General features: G+C 41.6%; 2 protein-coding genes across 3 annotated transcripts; both read left to right on the top strand.

Moving 5' to 3' along the window:
• The first annotated feature begins 3,545 nt into the window (after positions 1-3,545).
• Positions 3,546-5,436, top strand: LOC115691978 (uncharacterized). Of its 2 annotated transcripts, XM_030618729.2 has the most exons (3): positions 3,546-3,666; positions 3,829-3,933; positions 4,743-5,436. In XM_030618729.2, exons 1-3 carry the CDS (start codon positions 3,562-3,564, stop codon positions 5,172-5,174), a joined length of 642 nt encoding a protein of 213 aa, XP_030474589.1. In that variant the 5' UTR covers positions 3,546-3,561; the 3' UTR covers positions 5,175-5,436. The 2 variants fall into 2 exon arrangements, with proteins under 2 accessions (XP_030474589.1, XP_056168620.1); XM_056312645.1 differs by lacking the exon at positions 3,829-3,933 and having other exon boundaries at positions 3,558-3,666.
• Positions 5,437-12,945: 7,509 nt separating this feature from the next.
• LOC115692017 (transcription factor bHLH148-like) lies at positions 12,946-14,210 on the top strand. The gene has a single exon (XM_056312807.1). It carries the CDS (start codon positions 13,341-13,343, stop codon positions 14,037-14,039), a length of 699 nt encoding a protein of 232 aa, XP_056168782.1. The 5' UTR covers positions 12,946-13,340; the 3' UTR covers positions 14,040-14,210.
• Positions 14,211-20,349: the final 6,139 nt, after the last annotated feature.

Below are 20,349 nucleotides of genomic sequence, written 5' to 3'. Positions count from 1 at the left end.
CAATTTTTATAAAGGATCTACTCAAACTTGGTGGTTATAGACCTGCTTAACTTTCTACTAATGGGAAATGTGAGAGCAAATGCTTGGTGTCATTGAATGAAACACCGAGAGAGTACTTGGAGGTATCCAACTGCAATTGCGAGTCCTAGGGTTTACATAACAGAGAAGACTGACCACAGAACGAATTATTGAAAAGCCAGGGAGATTGAAAGAACCTAACTAGTACAACATGCACCGTATCCAAAGTAATTTATATGCATACGTATATCTAGTTCGTTTTGGCATCATGTCATTTGTAGTAAATAACCTAGTCCAAATCATCAATAAATATATACGACCGTATCGAAACTTTCACTTTAAGACGAAATATCGTATCTCCATCCTACTCAATGCAATCTCTTCAATGTTGAACCACAAAAAAAGCTACTGCGACTGCTCACAGATATCTGACTAAAAAATTACCGTCCGATCCCGAATGTGGGGGAAGAACATTCTGTTCATCCTCAGCGAGTGGTGGCTGAGATGGCCACAACTAAAGTGGTCGTCCTCAGCACGCAAGGGGTCATCTTCCATTGAGAGTGCTAAGGGTAAGTGTTCTAACATCAGTGGAACAAATCCTCATTTGGTGATTCACGACAGCATTCTATCGCAAACTCTCAAAGTGGAGGAGTCAAAATCCACGTGATGAGATCAACGAAAACATTCCAATTGGGTTTTTATTAGAAGAAAATGTAGATTTGATCAATGCAGTATCTTTTCTATCACAAGAATGATGATCCTTGTCTAGCCCTACAATTTTAAAATATCAAATCTTATTGTTAATGATAAGTGTGATTTCATATTACATTGTCCAAGGATTGAAAGTGAAAATCATCAGACTGATTCTAAGAAAAACTAAGTCCTCCAATAGAGATTCTTTTGATCTTCTTATAGATAGTTTGCAGGATAATTATTCAGAGTGTTAAACCCTACAGCAGCTCTAATTCATTGCTTTGGCACAATGGACCCCTCTGAACTTGCTTCTGAAGTCCACATAACCACATCAACGATCCTTCATTGGGCCATCTAATTTCAAAATATCGCAGATGGCCAAGCCTTCGTTAATTTGCCCGAGCGCAGCGTCTAGGATGATTATATTTCCTTCTTTTACTTTTGTAAAGTGCATCAATGTGGCTCGAACTAAGAAGCGAAGACTCCAATAAGCAATATCAACACAAATTTTACTCACAACAAGCCTCTCCAATAAGCGAAGTCTTTGTACGACGCAAGTATCTGCAGGTTACAACTCAGGCACTTCAACTATGTCTTCATTACTGGAATGTGCAGCTTAATAGATTGTGAATAGTTAGTGCTATTTCGAATGTATTGTAGATGGATCGTTACCAGCATCTGGTCTGTATATTTTGTTGTTCTTGTTCTAGAGTTGTAAAAGGACCTGTAGTGGATCTTGGTCTACCCTAGAAATAAAAAGCTAAACCACCCAAAAGGCTGTCATGCTTAAGGCCACGCTCTTGGTTATGCTTGCTAATGATCGAGTCTAGCGCAACATTTGCGCTCTCTGTTGCCTTAGGTTGCCTCTTAAGTAACATCTTGTAACACAGTTCGCTCTTCAGCAACGAAGTGCTTTATCTAGTGTTGCAATCGTTGTGTTGCCGAAGGTCGAAGTTTGGTGCAGATCGACAAGATTTCATGACCATAAGAAAACCAAGCAATGACCGGAGTTGCATTGATGATATTCATAATATGTACGTATGATGCTCGCATATAACATACAATAGGACCATCCCACGCTTACACACTCAAGCTGATCTTTCAACCTTCTGTTCAGAACTTAGCATTTTCCATGCATAAGCTCTGTGCTGCAAACATGTAGAGTTGCCAATTTATTGGTCATTACTACCTAGTAATTTAGGTGTGATCCTTCGACCATCGTCCCATCGAGCCAAGCAGTTTTAGCAGCCCCCAGGCTTCTTGTTGGCAGACACTGTTATGAGAGTGTGGGGAGAATTCTCAGTCGAGGCGTCGGTAGGAGCACTTGAATAGGTACCGAAAACTTCGTTCTTGGTGTCGTCGCCAGAAGCAAGCGATTGGATCCCGACAGAACCAGTCTGGTTTCTCTCGCTTCCAGGACCGGCGAGAGCGGCAGTCCTAGCATCAGTGAAATTCTCCGAGACCAGTGCGAGGGCAAGGCAGACTGCAAGTACTATCTTCATAATCGGAATTGATTGCCTAACCACAGAAAGAATGGACTAATAAGAACATGATATCACGATCATCTGATAATACAAGATCATTGTTTTATTGTTTTCGGAAGATCTATCAGTTGCAACAAGGATCATTCCTCAATTTGCACCATCCTTCAAAGATTGAAAAGAAAGAGTTGTTGAGATTATGATGTATCAAGTACACATTCTCTCCTTACCAAAAAAAGTACACATTCTCTAAACTTGAAGCCGCTCCAAAAACAACTTTTAAAAAGAAAAAGAAGCAAGTTTGAAGTGGGCTATCACTCTGCTGCTGAACCATTGGAAAAGGTTTAAGCCACGCCCAAGAAGTAATGATGATTAAGATTTGATATCCAAGGCTACTCATGTGATCAAACTTCCAAAATCTTCATAATTCCATTTCAAGAGATCCGGAAAAAATCGAGACGGACTAATCTTACGAATGATGTGATGATAAAAATCAATTCTCAACTCAGAATTCGTATGTAAATTTATGTTTCAGATGGGATCAAGTATGCAACCTATATGATTTGTGAGCGATTTGATCTAGTGGAATGAGCACAGGCACTACCCAGTCAATCTTTTTTAGGGTTCGAGCAATAATGTAAGTAATGAAATGAAAAGTGAAACCTTTCCAATGTGCGATATTTACATCGACACAACGTTAGAAAATTTGCGGACCGAGGAAAAATATAACACCAAAGACAAAACAAAAATTTGGGAGAGTAAAGTTGATAATTGTAATTAGGGTAGAGATTTTTTTTCTTAGAAGACTCGGGCTTGACTAATCTCGTTGGGTCACGACAGTGTTTTCTCGCCTCTCCTTGAGAACGGGTAATTACTGAGGCAAGTGGAGTAGGTCCTTGGATTGCTCCCGAGAAAACTTGTCTTCGCCGTGACGAATTAAACCAGTGTTTAAGGTTTTTTTTTTTCGCTAAAAAAATCGCGTTTTTGTGTGTGAGAGAGAAAGAGGGAAGATATGTGTGACTTGTGAAAGAAATCAAGAAAGAAAAGCGGAAAATGGAGAGACAAGATTCGCGTCCGCTCATCTTAATAACATTCAACTAAAAAAAAAAAAAGCTACAAAACTCACGACGGAAAATCGCAAATTACATTTTTCAATGCAAAAAAAAGATGGTAACAACCAGGGCATATTCAAACAGGGATGTATTTTGAATATCGAGCGAAAAAAAATTAAAAGAATTACTAATATTGCAAATATTAGATATTAATTTTTTTTCTCCGTTCCTCTTAATTTACAATTCTCGATCCCTCAGTATATATAGACTCGAGTTTCGCGCCACCCTCGCACTCAAGAGAGAGAGAAGAGAGAGAGATGAGAGAGCAGAAGACGCCATTGAAGGAGAGCTCGATCTCGCGCTCCCCGTCTCTCAATCGCAGACCGAAGCCCGCCGAAGCTCCGCCGAAGAAACCTGCGCAGGTAAGCGATTCCCCCTCCCGTCTTCCTTCCTTTCCTCGCGCACGAGCCGTCGTCGTCATCGTCGTCGCCGTCGCCGGTGTTCCGTCGGGTTCGAACTTGACCTCGCGTTCGTGCTCGCGCGCTTGCGGAACGCCTCGGCTTGTTCTCCGACCTCTTTTTCAGGTGCCGAAGAAGGCCTCGGGCGGCGAGGGAACGTCGAGGAAGTCGATCGATCTGTCCTCCGTCTCCGAAATCTCGGACGTCAATCGCGATGACGAGACCGCCGAGGTAACGATTCTGCTTCTTCTCGGAGATTTTGGCCGGAATAGGTGAATCGTTTTGAGCTGATTCGGATGATCTGCGTGAACGTAGCCGCGGCGGCGGTTTTTCTGTTGCAAAAATGCGGATGCAGAGACGTGTGCCTGAGCTTATGGTCATCTTTTCGCGCTTTTAGCCGTAATCAGTGTCGATCGCGGATATGATTGTGTCGCGATACCTCTGCCTAGGGAAACCATTTGATGTTAATGCGATGTAGTCAAATTGAAATTGTGCCGTTGTGCAATTAATGCTGCTGTCGGATTTGCGATTTTGTGTCTACTGTTTCATGACAGAGAAGGTGAAGGTCGGATGGCAATCTGGATTCGCAAAGACTTGCTTGATCGTGGAGTTTTTAAGAGCAGCATCTAGTTATAAAATCTTATGCTCATTCCCCTAATGAAATGCTTGATTCGATGACTCGATGCGCGTGATTGCTCAAAGAATGCGGATGCAGAATGTGATGCTTTGATTGTGTGAACTTCAGAATTGATTAGATAGATTTAGGATGCCGTCATTTCTTTGTGTCATCCGAGTCAATTGCATTATGCAGGCTCATGAACTGGTCTTAAGTTGGCTATGCTTGAAACGTTCCTTGGTGGTTAATTCGCCGTAGTTCCTCATTCTCGCTTTGCGAATTTGGGAATCCTAATAATTTGTTCCCAGTATTCAGTTGCTTCCACTCGCTTTTAACTTTATCTGCTATTCCTCGCCACATGATACTGGATGATCCAGAGATTGCCCGACATTATTTCACCGGTTTATTGCCACCCTGTTTGCAGATCGTCATGCAAGCATTTGACCCTTCACCTTCCGTGGGTTCAGTTTCACCTGATCTCAGCTGCTCGTCGGAGATCACAGGTGATGATGGGAGTTTTCTGTTGGAGACCTGTGATTCCAATAAGCCAGGCAATTCCAAGATTGGTTTTCTTGATGCAAAAGTTTCAGCAAATCTTCTCACAGCAACTCGAGCACAGGTCTTAAAGTCGCTCGATGTGAACCGGCAGTCAGTGAAGCTTTTAGAAAGAGCAATTGCGAATCAAGTGGATGGGCTTCATAATCCACCCGGAAAGAGAACTTACTCTGGCGAACTCGCTTCCCTGAACATCCATCTTTTCTTTTTTAGCCTTCTGCTATGGATACTTGCAATGTCAGTGTTTTTCTTCTTCAGTGCTGACTCTCGAAGCATGTCTTATGGCCCTTTACCGACTTAAGGTGTAGGTTTCTATGCTTATTGTGCTATGATGGTGAAAACTGTAGGGTCGATCCCATTGCCGCTCTTCTGTAAAGATGATCCAAACACGTGTTTGATATGGATGTGTCATGGGAACATTGGTACAGCTTTGAATTGAACTGATTAATCAGTTCGGCATGCTTTTCGCAATTGAATAAAGCCATCGGTCATAAACCTATCTTGTGTGTACTGTGACCTGGCCCCAAGGGTAATGAGATGCATATCATCGGTAATTTGTTCTATGTTTTGATTCTTGACCAGGACCTTATGGGGCTCCATGTGTATACACATAGACACCTGACCTCGGAAACACGGAGGTATAGCCAGTTTCCATCAGAACTCAAGCCAGTTTTGAACTTGTCTCAGCTGGGTTCAGGTATCAATCCAATGCCAAACATATATAGGAGGGTTGTTCATTGTTTAAGGCATCCAATGCATGACATCTATGATCTGCATTAAGGGCTAGTTCTCATCTGCCATGCCATGTGCTCTCACTATATGTTACAAATAACTAAACATAGAGCTCTAGGAATTGGTCTGTCAGTTTCGGCAAATTCTTGTGCGCTGTTATGTAGGAGAAGAAACTACTTAGCGACTCTTCTTTTCTATCAGCTAGCATGATTACGAGTTTTCAGTATATATTGTGTGGCCCGGTGGGGTTGCAAATCAATAATGAAGTCGTGTTTAGACTTCAAACTGGTCCTTTTTCTTGTTTGATCTTAGATGCTCTTCGAGTGAATGGAGGTAACTAGTGCTTTCTATCTGAACATGTGAAGATATATGCTGCCGAATCCAAAGCAAGACGTGGAGGCAGATCGGCTCATCAAGTTCCCCATTGAAATAGGATCCACAGGTCGAAATAAGTAGCAAGAAACTGACGGAGGAGAGTTCATGAGTTCCTCAACGAGTTTTGCCAATGGTGGGTTTGGATCCTTTTTCCAGAGTTCTTTCACTTGCGAAGCCTCGAGACCTTGGACCTCGGAACAGTATCGTCAAACGGGCAGGTCGGAGCAGGTTTATGGGCCACCAGCTTCATGTAGTACATATATGAAAAGGAAAGCCCATGAAGCCGTAGATTCCTTGCTCACTTCAATTACGCATATTTCCGTTTTCATTCGACGAAATTTAACCCAATAGAATTAGGAAACAAATTCCAACGCCACATCCCACCCAATACAAATCGAATTTCACATACTTTGATTCGAGTTCGGAAACGGGTTCAAACTCGAGAGATGCTCTGACGAAATCATGTTGTGTGCATAAGTGGGGGTCACCTTCTTTCCCCGTCCTAGACCGATAAGAAAGTCGAACTTCGAGTTAATCACCGATCGACGACTTTTTTCTCTTCCAGAGACGACATTCGACCTCAAGATACCGACGTGACCGGCGCGGTTTTCATCAGAGCGGTGAAGGCGTACTTCTACAATGATTTCCCCTGTCCATATTCACGTACGTACGCAATCGTGTATCTATATCATAGAGTACTAGTAGCCAATCCCCATCGAGAAAGAACCCTACATATCTGGGGCCGAATGCCCTATCTTTTTCTTAATTAGACTGCTCAACTAATCCGATCCGCTAGGTACCGTTGATTCTCCATCATCCGTAACATCTGCGTCTATTCCATCTCTTTCTCTCCAGCCACATGGGGTTTTTTTTCTTCTTCTTTTTTTCTTTAGCAGCCACCGATGGCTCGACATTGTTGCAAATATATGATCACAGGAAAGATTTATAAGAAATCAAGGGGGTGGTCATCAGAAAAGATCCGGCACCAATGGAACAAAACACAAGGTTTTGAAAGCAGTCAACAATCACACGACACGAAGCAGTTTAATAATTCCTAAAGCTGATTAAGCAAGGGAAGCAAGAGGGGGAGTTTTTTTTTTTTTTCCTGGAGATCCATCGGTGTCATGGTTATTAAAATCGGTCGATTCTAGATTCGTATCATGTGATTCGATTTGATTTATGATCTAATCGATACAAATCAATCGAACGAATAACTGATCTCCTAAATCCCAAGCGAGTCTATTGATTCTCTTATTAATATACGGTGCGATACATATATGTCGATTTGATTTTTGTATCTTTACCTATGAAATGTACTGACTTTTATCATATTTTATGATGTGGGCTATATTTTGTTAGTTTCAAGATTATTGAAAGCAAAAAATTTGCACTCTATAATGAAACGATAAATGAAACGACATATAAAGATCCGTTGATTTATAATAGAACGCAATCGTAATGAGTGCCCCATTAACAAAATCATTTATAAATATATATGATCCAGCATACTAATTTCAGATATTTCATCTGTATCTCACAACTCGATTCGATTCTTGACTCATAAATTTAATATTCTGATTCATGAGTGGGCACTTCAATTTAACAGCTATGCTGAGTCTAGAACGATACTAGATGCATCGAGACAAATTACATGGTGGTGGGTGGTATCTGGAAGGCACGATCCCAAACCCCAAAAGAAGCTCCAATAATCTATCTACCACATCAATCTTTGGTGATCTTTGATGCTTTCCTGCTTTGTTAAAAAAGAAACGTTTTCCTTTACTAGGGTACCAGGGTACGACAGTTAGATATGATAGGCTTGTTTCTGCAACTTGCTGAAAAGCGTATTGAAAAAGTGATGAGTGCGCATCTAAAAGTGTAACTGAAGTCACTAACGAAGTGGTTGGCGAGTGGGGGCAGAGATGGGTAAGTGAAGGAGTCGAACCGGCGGGAGTCTCAAGCAAAGTCTTGTTAAAACCGCTTAGTTACCTAGAGCAGATAATTCCTAGACCATATTTTATTCAGAAGCGATGCTAGTATATTTCTGATTAAGGAGGTAAATATAAGCCTTTCGATTACGCGAATCTCACTTGAAGTCCATCAGATCCGAAAGCTGTAATACAGTGTCGTGTCTTAGAATAGTTAGGCAAGGAAGGATGGGCGCAACGAGCTGAGGGGTGATCTATTTATCTCTTTCTTTTACAAACGTTGAATTCGCGCCACGCGATGATTCACACTAATCAGAAAATAAGAGCTATGGGTAAGGAGACCCCTTAACCCATAACAAGCTCACAATACCGGGTTTGCTTTAAAGAGTAATACTAGCGGTACTTAGATCGTTTTACAAAACAGATTTAACAAGTGACGTATAAAAAAACAACATAAATCTAATAAGAGAACCGGTCCATGCATACCATGTCATCTTCACTTTGTAAACCAAGATGGTTAATTGGTCTTTGATATTTTGGAAAATTAGACTTATATGACACGACCTTGCACATGCAGAAACCTCTTCCCATTGAACAAAAGATTTTCAGGCACGTAAACCAACGAACAGGTCTGCTTGAGGGAAAAAGTTCAGGGCATGAATGCAGGGAGTTGGGCTAGGCTCGAACTGCAAAAGTTGCCTCTCTCTCTCCTTTTTCTTTCTTTCCTCCTCCTTTTCCTTCGCGTCAAACGTTGCTGGTAACCCTTTTGCCGTACCGATAATGAAAATCGTTTTACACGCAGGCCATAATTCTTAGCAGCTTTCTTACCTTCAAACTATGGACGATGTTCATGCCGTTCAAGGGCGATCCATGCATCCCATCGAATTCTCGAGACCAACATGTTCATATATCCCTCGTTCATTCTGCTGACATAAGATAGATAGCCGCAATTATTGAAGTACTTTCTTGATGAATCCCACGAACATGTGAATTGAGATTCGCACCATGTCACCTTCCAGCGGTCCGTGACGGTTTCCGGATTTGGCTGGTACGGTTTCAGTTTGGCTTAGAGTTGAGACTCCTTGAGAGATGTTATTGGAATTTCATTCTTGGACTGCCTTATTTGAATGGAAGTTATCATGTAAAATTTGAATTTTTTTGACCACCTTACTCGCCCAATCGAAAAGGAGAAATTGTTTCGTCTTTTTAAATATACCAACCTTAAAAGATTAGTCTGCTTGGTGGCTGTTGAGATGTCTCTAATCATCTCTCTCGTTTTTTTATTAATGACACCGTCAGTATGCACTCAAATACTTAAATTTTTCTAGTTGTTCAATTGAGTACTCGAACTTTTCGAACTACACTCAATCCAGAGCTTCTGTTAAGTACATGAGCGGAAATCGCCCATGTGGCGCTAACGCCGTTAAGTGACCGTTACATACGGCGGTGTGGATGCTTGCAAGGAAAATTTGTATCCACCTCCACAAAAGAATAAATCGAGGGATCCACGTCAACCTCTCTAACACGGTTCGTGGGCTTACGGGATAATTCATGAATTTCCACAATATTGGATCTCTATGCCCGTACTCCCGAATTATGAAAAGAGAAATAAAATCACCAATGTTGCCACTTGCACCACACAATATTTTGCTCCCATATGCAATTTTTCAATGCCCCTCCTCCGTTTTGGTGGGAAATGTTTCATTGTGTCGAACCCAAGGGAGGCAAGCTTCCCTAGAAAACCAGTACACAATAATGCCTATGAAGAACTAGAAAAAGCATTGGTCCAGACACTCTCCTAACCTCTTCCTAAAACGAGTTAGGTTTAGGATGATAAGTCACACCTTAGATCTAATCGAATCAAACCCATCATCATTACAGCATTCGAGGGACTTCTTGAGAGGCACATTTTTGTGGTGCGCTCCATGTGGGTTAATATCTTTTATATATATTAATGTCGCTTTTTTGTACTTCGAAGCAAAGATTTAGTGCTCTTGATTCAAGATTACTCCTGTTTAATGAGTACAAATCATTTAACCACATCTCACCAGCCTCCACAAAAAGAAAAAAAACCCTAGGTTTTGATCTTCCCCGTGTTTATTGTCTAACACATGCAATACCGTCAAAGCAATAGCAATCCATGAACTTTTTTTTTCCTTTCAAATTAGTTAATGAACGATCTTTATTTAATTGTGATGACCATATAGTTTTCTACAAGATCATTATCGGGAGCCAGCTGGAGCAAACCAAGCAAGGTTCATGTGAGTCCTAGAGCCACAAAAACATGTCCATGAATTCATGTGAGAGATCATATAATTCGGCTTAAGCTTTTTCTATTGATCATTATGATATAACTATTGTTTGTTTTTTCTCTCTTATCATGTAACATTAGGACGGGTGCCGAGGATGTGGGGCATTAGGGTCCCTCGATTGGCAATAGAAAATCCCAAGGAATTTCAATCAAGAGCCTATAAAGCCAACACACCACATGCAATTCTGCTTTGTTTAATTATTGTTATTTTTTTCTTTTTGGGGGATCATCACCAGCAGAACCAATCATTGCTAGGTATGACAACAAAAGAGGACCCACCGACCGCCACTCGAGGGTAGTGGTGGTGGAAGCCAACACCACAAATTTTGGGGAATATTTTTAATTTATCCTCTCTTTTTTTGTTGTATTCTTAATCAAATTATATTATCCTATCTTCGTCAGGTCCATTGAGCGCAAAAAATATATTTCAGGAGCAACAGAATTTTGACGGATTATCAACCATATTGAAATGTATGAATTGTCATTACATCAATTACAATCCCAGATTCAACGGAGAGTGCTTATGGGGGTGAACCTCTTATTGAGAAATGTAGACCCCAAAAAACCATTTTCTTGGGTTTGATTTTTAGTTTTAAAAAAATATATTTTTTATTAGAGGGTGATTGAGTGTATATGTATTTTTTTCAATAGGTTTAGACTCAAATGACTGTGTGTCAATTAGCCCTTAATTCAGCCCTTGAATGGCATGAGAATCGTCCCGTAAGGATAAACGGAAAAAGTGGGAACTTGTATCTCACAACTTCAAGTACATAGGGAAAAAGTGGGAACTTGTATCTCACATGTTGAAGTACATGAGCCCGTTTTTGCTTTTGGATCAAATCCGTCGGACTTCCTAAAACTCATATTATAAGTGTAATTAAATCTTAGAAAGCTTTTAAATGGTGTAACTAAGTCCTAAAATTTGTAAACTTTGCATTCTCAAAGACGTTCTTTGGGATATATTAATTAGTAGGCGATCGATAAATTCGATGTGGCATTTTTCTTTTGGTGCTTTCTTTCCTCGAGTTTTCTTTTAGGTTACCTGTGTTGATGTGATGATAAGGTGTCGACAAATTTAACTAAGCAAATTGGAACATACTTCGAAGAAACTTTTAGGTCTCAAGATTTCGACATATCCAGTATAACATTGTAGAGAGTGGAAGCAAGAGAATCAGATATAATTCCTTACAAAGCCCCCTTGGCCTATATCTGTATGAATAGTCTTCCTTTTCACCATATATGATACATAGAATTTAATTTTATGCGTGAAAATTGACTTGAAATATCACGTGACATCCAAAAAGAAATAAATACAAAAGTTCTCGTGGCGGATAAATGTTGATCGAAGCTAGTGGGGCTTTGAGATTTACTACGAAGAAAAGCTGAGGATGAGAAGCCAAACTGAGGGCTTGGCAAGCCCGCTCCACGTAAGCAATTAGATCATGTGGATCTGGCATTAGATCATGTGTGGATCTACATAATCAGACGATTCATGTGAAGTGAGAATTAATAAACAAAGAGAGTGTGAGGAGAACCCAAAAATAGCTCTTCTTTGGGAAAATAATTTGTTACTAATGAACTATGTGAGTTCATTTATTTCACATGAGCCGGCAAATCATGTGTAGTGAGCGCATTCATCATCGATGAACCAAACCCCAATTGCTAATGATAGCAACTATTTGGATGTTTGCACCTCAAAGTTTTCATGTCCCACCAACTCAAAAAGCTGAAAAACAAAATTGGAAGTTGAACATAATATTAGAACAAAAAAATACTTTTAATTTTATTTTCAGAGAAAATCTACTTCCTGATATTTGTAATATAGAAATAAAAGCATTGTGAATTGTGGTTGCGCATTTCTTTTATAAAAAACAAAAGGGTTTCTAACGTTTTATCGGGTGAAAGCGCATAACAGAGAGTGGTCATTTATGAAATGAGTGGATATAAGAGAAATAAATGAACGGCAATTTAGATAATTTAAAAGCGAGACAAAATATTATTTTGGCTTATGTATATGGATAATATATACGGGCGTGTTATGCATGGAAAGAAAATTAGTATTTATGTATAATAAGCAGGCATAAGATGGAGAAAGTAAGGGCAATTTAGGAAATTCAATAGCGAGAAAGGGAAAGAAAAGAAAGTGGGCGGTCATCTATTAAAAAAAAAATTGGTGGGTGCGGTGGAAAGAAAGGAAGCGAGGAGGAAATCCCAAATGAGATAAATAAGCGATTTTACTTAAATAAATAGATTTAGAAATACAGTTTCGGTGAGAGATTAATCGTGCATTTAATTTAAAAATAATTATTCATATCGCTTGTCGACGAAAAATGTTTTCATCGTTAACGATGAAAACATTGGGCTCGAGATGGCTATGGACGAAGGAGGAGGAGGGAGAGAGAAAGGGGGGAAGAGGCGCGTCAATTTCTAAATTACACCCGAGCCCATAAATGCGCGCCACATCAACCGCCGGTCCGATGCATGTCATTGGCGCCCCCCCCTCCCCCCCCATGTAAAAAATCGCTGCTCAAGAAAAGCCTCAAAAGACAAGAAAACCTAAGAAAAAAACCAATAAGAAAAAAACGAGAAGGCAAATCGCATAATCATAGACCCAAAGCAAGCACACACACACACACACACAAAAGAGAGGGAGGGGGGGGCCGCGAAATGATCGAGCGGAGCAATATAAAATGTGTGAACGGCAAAACGACGCGTGCTCTTTCTTGATACCTTCTCTCTCTCTCTCTCTCTCTCTCTTTCTCTCTCTAAGAGCATTCCGCCATCTTTATCTCCTTTCTCTCGCGTCCCCTGTTCGTTCGTCATCAGAGAAAGCCTGCAGATGCATCGACCCATCCCAGCCACGAGCGAGAATTCTCGCCGATCGCCTCACCACCTTCGTGTCTGATCGTTTTCTTGATCCACCCACGTCACTGAATCGCTGAATTCCTTCCGGGTTCCCCCCTGTTCGGATTCCCTCTCTCTGCCTTTCTCTCTCTAGAGATAAGCAGCAGCAGCTCGCATCCGTCAAAAAGCTGCGGAATTCTGAGATTCTTGGGGTACCCTTTTCCGTGTTTGAATCGAGGAGCCAAATCGGATCGAGAAACCACCCAAGAACGATACGATGTCGTCATCCCTGATCTCGCCGAACCCGATCCCGACGAGCAGCCCCGCTACGGCCGGCGGCGGCGACCGCTCGCGGGAGGCTAAGACGAGGAGGAGGAAGAAGAAGGCTCAGGCTCAAGCCCAGGCTCAGTCCAAGGGCCGGAGCCAGTCCTCCAAGTGGAAGTCCCATGCCCAGCAGCAGATCTTCTCCTCCAGCCTCCTCCAGGCCCTGGCGCAATCCCGGCGCGGCGCCGGCGGCGGAGGGGGAGGAGGAGGGGGCGGCGGCGGCGGCGGGAGGGCCGTCCGCGAGGCGGCGGACAGGGCCCTGGCGGCGTCGGCCAAGGGGAGGTCGCGGTGGAGCCGGGCCATCCTGGCGGGCCGGATCAGGATCAGCAAGTTCAGGAAGCGGAAGAGGCCCGCGGCTGCGGTGGCGGCTGCGGCGGCCGGCAGGTCGAGGAAGCCGAGGGTGAGCGTGTCGAGGCTGAGGGGGAAGGGGATGCCGGCCGTGCAGAGGAAGGTGAGGGTCCTCGGCCGGCTGGTCCCCGGCTGCCGGAAGGAGCCGTTGCCGGTGATACTCGAGGAAGCCACCGACTACATCGAGGCTCTGGAGATGCAGGTCAGGGCTATGAGCGAGCTCGCTCGGCTCCTCTCCGGCGTCGCCTCCACCGGCGCCGGCACGAGCTCCGACTCTCCTGCCGCGCCGCCGCCGAGCCAGTGACTCCGGCCGAGCCACCGGTCGGCCGATCGCTCGGGACAACTTCCATTTTGTGAAGCAATCTTTCGCCTTGAATTGTTTCTATCTTCTATATGATATTGTGAATATACATGCTTTGGGTTATTTTTTCTCTCTCTAATTTCTTTTTTTCCAGTGGTATTTTAGATTTTTATCTCCCTCCTAGCAGCTTTTATGTTTTGCAGGATCATTAATTTTTTTTCGACATTAATAAACAAATTGATTGTGGCTCAACGTAGTAATCTTATATCAAATCGATCGGGAGTTGAGTCGAGGTAATTGAGATTGGACAGGTTTGTAGCGACTCGAATTTGATTTTGAAATTGAGTTTTGGAAACGATTGATTTTGTTTGTTTTGTTTTATGCAAATCACAATACCTAGGAATCCTATCCAGTTTTGATTTAACTGATCAGGTAAGTCAAACGTGTTAGTTGCAAAATAATTAATTTGATTAAAGGGTAATGTGTTGCAGTTTCGTCAAGTGCTTATTCAATGACTTTGAGAAAAAATTTCAACTTCAATTTCTCTTGCCAGAGAGATTGTAAGGAATCGAAAACCATTACAAAAAAAATTGTACCACTCAATGTAAGAATCGTCTTGAATTATCTCATTACTTTTTTTTATTTAGTGGATTAAGTTATTGCCTGCTTACTTACCCCATCATTCAATTTATCGACCTAATCAAATCTTTCATAGCATTTTAGTTATAGTCATCAGACGAGTTCCATCTTTTATCAAGCGCTGATTTTTGTAATTGTCGACATTTGATTGGTTTAGCGAAGATCCCTTGCTAATTTCCCAAAGGCCCACTTCAGCTTTAGAGGCTCGAGTATGGTCAGTGCTCTATCGGTTCACACGAGTCTATGTTAGAAATGGGTAACGCCTATTGGTGATACAAATCCCAAATCGGTGAATAATGCCAAAGGAATTTGCCCGAGGGGAATGGTCACCGGTGAATATGAACCAAAAGACAAAGGTAGTACCACTACCAGAGCATGTAGCAAGCAAAGCACATGTAAAAATCACCAACACAAGGGAGTAGTACCCAAAGAAGAAGTGGGTTTCCCTCCAAAAGTGCAAAAGAGAAGTTAGAATCGATTGACAAAAGAGAAAGGTTGATATCATGCAAAATTCCAAATTGGTATATCTGTGATAATTTTACTCCAAATTAATTTTTTAACCACAAAATCCCCACAAAATTAGTATACATGTAACAATTTTACCCTTTACTAGTTTCCGTTAAATTTTACCGTCAAATTTCTAAGTTGGATGACACGTGACAGTTGATGGATGTGACAGGTTTTACCAGTTTGTGGTTTTTCGCGGTATTAATCAAATTTAACGGAGGATGAATTTGTCACAAATGTATAGGTTTTGGATTTCTGTTGATAAAAAAATTAGTTTGAGGTGAATTTATCGCAAGTATATCAATTTAAGATTTTTCGTGACATTATAAAAATAAAATAAAAAAGCCAACTTTTGCTCTGTGATGGAATCAACCTCAGTGCCAAGAGAATTGACAGAAAAGTATAATGAATAAATAAATTAATTGAAAAAAGAAAAAAAGAAGGGAGGAGGAGGTATAATATCATTGGCCTTTGATGATTGCAACGGGGGAGGGGACCCCACCGAGCAATCAAAATCCGGTTCCCACAAAAATGTCGGGTCAAGTAGTCCCTCAAGATATTCCCCGACTCCATCGCAATCATTCCCCATCCTCTTCCATCGTCGCGCCTCGCCTTCCCCCACTGAAACACTCGAATCGCGCGTATCCAAGCACCAAGCACCAAGCACCCCTCCGCTAATTACTTACTTTCACCAAAGCTTTTTTTTTCTATGTAAAGAATATTTGGTGCGTGTCCACTAAAAAAAAGGCACCGTTCACGCGTAATTATCTGCTCGTTTAATTGAAATTTTTTTTTTTGATTAAATGGCATTCGAGAAAGATCGAGAGCGAAAGAGAGGCGTCGGAGGGGGGGGGGGTTGGACCGGGCAGCCCCCCTTTGTTCCGACCTCTCGCTGTCCGTCCCCCATGCTCAATTAATTGGAGCACACGTTTGCCCCCGGGGGCCGGGTCAATTCTCGTCGCTATTGGATCGATTGGGACCGAAGGGGGGCAAACCCGCTGGCATTAACCGTCAAGATGTACCGTGCGCCGAGAAACTTTGCGTATCCCGAGCGTTCTTCGGAGGATTTAATAATTCCGTTCGAAGCGATTTGATGGGCCGCGCGTCCCGATCTCCCCGAGAGTCGTCCCGTTTCAGTGTTCCGAGCATTCTTCGCCCCGCGACGTGTGTGTCGCGTCCCAGATTTAACGATTCTTATCGGTTCGTTCGGAGCAAGATACTATGTGCTCGCCGAATAGTAGCTGATGTACCCAGGAATGATTCTTATTCTATACTACACTATGACCATATTTATCTAGTAGCCTCGTGATACAGATTGGATTCTCCTGTATTCTAATACTTTTGTGAGTGGAGCTTTGTGGCATTGGGGTGGAAAAGGGAGTGATGTGGAAGTGATGATACCATTGGTTCGTATGAGTGGCATTATAGCATTTGTGCTAGGAGTTCTAGGATAGAATGATTATAATTCCGAAGAGCTCTGTAGGTGGGGTTGGCCTCCCGTACACAAATTGGTCAGGAGCCGATACCGCTTTCCTGACGAGACCATGGAATGCCGAAATTAGTTGTTGTGTCAAAAGTGTTTGAAGTGTCTCGCTCGAAGGACCGGACGTCCAAACTAAACTGGACGTGGTACGATTCAATACGATTCCGCTGTTCGGCGTACTGTTCTTAAGAAAAACTATAGAAGGAATGCTGGTCTGATATTCTCAGTTCACCAGACGCCACACGGGCTATTCCGCGGCCCAGAATTTCTCGGCTTGTGACACATTAAATCAAATTCCTATCTGTGCATGACATAGGCGAATAAATTAAATATTTCACGATAAACTTCACCTATAGTCCCTGGACTTCAACACATCTCGTGATCTCATTACCAAATTGTAATTTCAGTTTCATTGCTTCATAAACCGACCAAAAGGGCGATTCAAATCATCACTAAATCTGCCAAGTATTTTTGCGATCATCAATCAAATTCATCCAAGAATAGTGCTCATTCCTCTACGGTCACTTTACATGGGTCCGTCCGTCGGTCGAGATAATAATTGAAGGGAGGGGGGGCGTTGATTTTGGGCTATAATTCGGCCTGGACATGTTTTTGTACACGGGAGAAAAAGCACATGGTCAGCATTTATTTCGATTTGTCCACACATGCAAAGGCACCCACCCATGTGGGTTTTCTCATTTCGTGCCTTTTTCTCGACCCTATATTCCTATTTTCTCTGCTTTTGGAGGTTTTTCCTCGCCTTTTCTCGACAAAGATGAAATTCCTTTGTCCTCGCCGCAGATTCTCAGGCCACCTTTCTTTACCTGTCCACATCTACAAAAATTTATAAATTTTTTTTTTTGACCCTTTTCTCTTTTGGGTGGGAAAAAGGAAAACGATAATAATGAAAAGGAACAAATTCACGTGCTTGTGGATAGACCAAAACATGTGGAGTGCCATCTTCCTCGTAGTCCTCCTCCTCCTCCCTCCCTCCCTCCTCTGTTTGTACTTTGCTCGATCGCTTCTCGAGCTCTCGGGGGGCTAAATGAAAGAGAGATTGGAGTTGATATATATTTAATTGTTGATTCTAAGTTTTGCTTTCTTGTTTTGACCCTAACATTAATTTCATTAACTTTCATCTCATCTTTTGAGGTACATGGGTAAGCCATGGAGGTATATAGAATCCATTAAGAGTTCAAATTTTTAGATCATGATCTATCTCTTCTTTAAATGGCTGGGTTTGTTGGAAATATAGTTGGCTTGGGTCCGAGAATGTAAATAGTCAAGAGCAATTACAGTTTTATAATTTAATTTTTTTTTCCATAACTGGCGTTATCTGCTCTTAATATGATGGTTGGTGAGACAGTGGGTAGTTACAATTTTCAAATCGAAGACGGATAAAACCGTGTGTGCAAAGAAAGGTACACGCTTTAATTTTCCAGAAATAACCCACTCTTTGATCATCACCCCTCGATATCGAATGCATCGACAGTCCCAACTCTTATACAATGTGCCGGGTCAACATATTTAGTAGACCTTCTTTGTTTAATTTCATAGATTGCTTCTCTCTCTCGATCTCTCTCGATCTTGTTGTCAGTGCTAAAAAGGTCGGGCTTCTCGACTTGACCGAACCCTATAGAGAGTCAAGAACTCACTGTTCGGAATTGGAACTAAGTCGTTGAAATCCTACAAGTTTTGGATTGCAGGATTAAACCGGAGCTACCTATCTTTTAAAATCGCACTTTGATCGGTTACAATTGCACATTACTCATTGAGCTCAAGCATAGTCACAATACATATCGATCTAAACTCGTCCCGCTTCCATTTCTACCTCTTCACGCTATCCTTTGCAAATAGAGAGTGCAAAAAAGAAAGAAAGGGAACACAAATCCATCGTTGCTGATGATCAGACGAGTTGAAAAGAGACATAGACGACGAGTAGATTCCCTAGATGGGGGGGAAACCATTCTTCGAGCATCATAGCAGCAGCCATACAAGCTGAAAAAATCATTGCTCAACACGAGCCATTGTCGCGAAAAACCCTAACAAAAATAAGTTGCAAACATACCTTTTTTTTTTTTTGCCATGCAAGATTAGAATCTCTTCCCTTTTGTGCGTGGTGCGCAACATGTGATGATGTGAGATATAACCACAGAAACATAGGAAAAGCAAAGAAAAAGCACATGCATTAAAACATCACAAGAGAAAGAAAAGAAAATGCTCCCACATGGAGGGCCCGAAGCTTTGTCCCTTTGAAATCGAGTACGTAAAATTAGATAAGAAAAAAGAGAAAAAAAGGGTCTCTTAGATGGCAAGCCAAATAAATATGTTTATTTTTTTCACCACTTGATATATAAAATTGAAACCACCGAAATTCTCTTTGTTTCGTTCCATGCTGTTGTTCGATGGGGTTTTCCTTTTTCCCCACTGGTCAAGTGGGTGCATTGTTTATGTACTCGAAATGGGAAATTGTCCGACCAATCGCAAGTCTATTGGACGGATGTGAATTCGGTCATAAATTTTTCGATTTTTGTCAATTTAGTTCTAAACATTTATGTGAAATTTCAATGTAGCTCTTCCGGGCAAATTTCGCCAAAAATCATGTAAGACGGCCGACAATGACTGGACCGTCACGTCAGTGATTTCCTGCGAAAATTGGCCGATAAGACTACATTGGAATTTAGCGCAAAGGGCTAAGACTGAATTACAAAAATCAAAAAGTTTAGGACCAAATTCGCATGTTTAGGACCGATTGGTCATTTTCTGTCGCTCGAAGTATCATGGATAGAGACAATAACATGCGACGTTCTATGGAAATATTGTTATATATTCTTTGTCCTAGTTTATTGATATTATTTTACTTTACGCAAAGTTGACCCCATGTCAAAGTAAACGATTTTTTCCTAAAAAAGCTCAAGACTAAACAAGAACAGCCGATCTTTCTATGACGAGCACTCATGAAACAATGCAAGAAATGATTGAATCATATCACCGGGCAACGGTTAGAGTACTACTGTGGCGTCTTTGGTTGACATCACTGTTAGAAACTAGTGATTGCCGATGTTTGAACGATGAAAGGTGCGAATGATGACAATATTTAATGTAGATAGTCGGGTGTCGTAACGTAAGCTTTATATATAGCTCTCTCCGGTGCTCATTAGAACAATCAAGTTAATCAGATACCGATTTCGATACGATCTTCATGTGTTCGAACTTCATGCATGCATGAGAATGGTCATCAGAAGAGGAAGGAAAAAATACGGGGGAGCTGAGAAATATTCCTAGAAAAACTATATTTATGGGTCACCTCTTTTGGCGAACCTAGGAGAGAAAAACCCTAATGTTCCTTTCTCACCTACAATTTGTCCACTTCAATAAATGCACTCGGCATGAGATCAACTGTTCACTTTTTCGTGTACAATGAATCCGTGCCTCCGGCAAGGAACTAGTGGCAGTGTCATTTTCACCCGAAAAGGGCGGGGCCACTATGGATAATTACATCAAGCATATTGCATGTTCCCTCTATGTTTGTGCTTGTGTGTGTCTATGTATATATATAGAGAGAGAGAGATAGATTTGACTAAGATTTTCCTGAATCTCTACTTGACTTTCAATACTAAGATTGAATATATGTATCAAGCATTCACACTAGATAGTCAATGTGGCATGGTCGAGCAACAATGT

This window comes from Syzygium oleosum, unplaced genomic scaffold (genome assembly GCF_021117445.2).
Source record: "Syzygium oleosum isolate NSW1041296 unplaced genomic scaffold, Sole_v2.1 Sole_v2.06, whole genome shotgun sequence".
In the NCBI taxonomy this organism is placed as follows: Eukaryota; Viridiplantae; Streptophyta; class Magnoliopsida; order Myrtales; family Myrtaceae; genus Syzygium; species Syzygium oleosum.
This window is presented reverse-complemented; position numbering and strand designations above follow the sequence as displayed.

What these genes read in the sequence shown, in the direction of transcription:
- LOC115691978 (XM_030618729.2), top strand. Translation starts at nt 3,562, where the DNA reads ATGAGAGAGCAGAAGACGCCATTGAAGGAGAGCTCGATCTCGCGCTCC. An exon ending in CGCCGAAGAAACCTGCGCAG is followed by an intron (nt 3,667 to 3,828) that starts GTAAGCGATTCC and finishes CCTCTTTTTCAG; the next exon opens with GTGCCGAAGAAGGCCTCGGG. An exon ending in GCGATGACGAGACCGCCGAG is followed by an intron (nt 3,934 to 4,742) that starts GTAACGATTCTG and finishes CCCTGTTTGCAG; the next exon opens with ATCGTCATGCAAGCATTTGA.
- LOC115692017 (XM_056312807.1), top strand. Translation starts at nt 13,341, where the DNA reads ATGTCGTCATCCCTGATCTCGCCGAACCCGATCCCGACGAGCAGCCCC.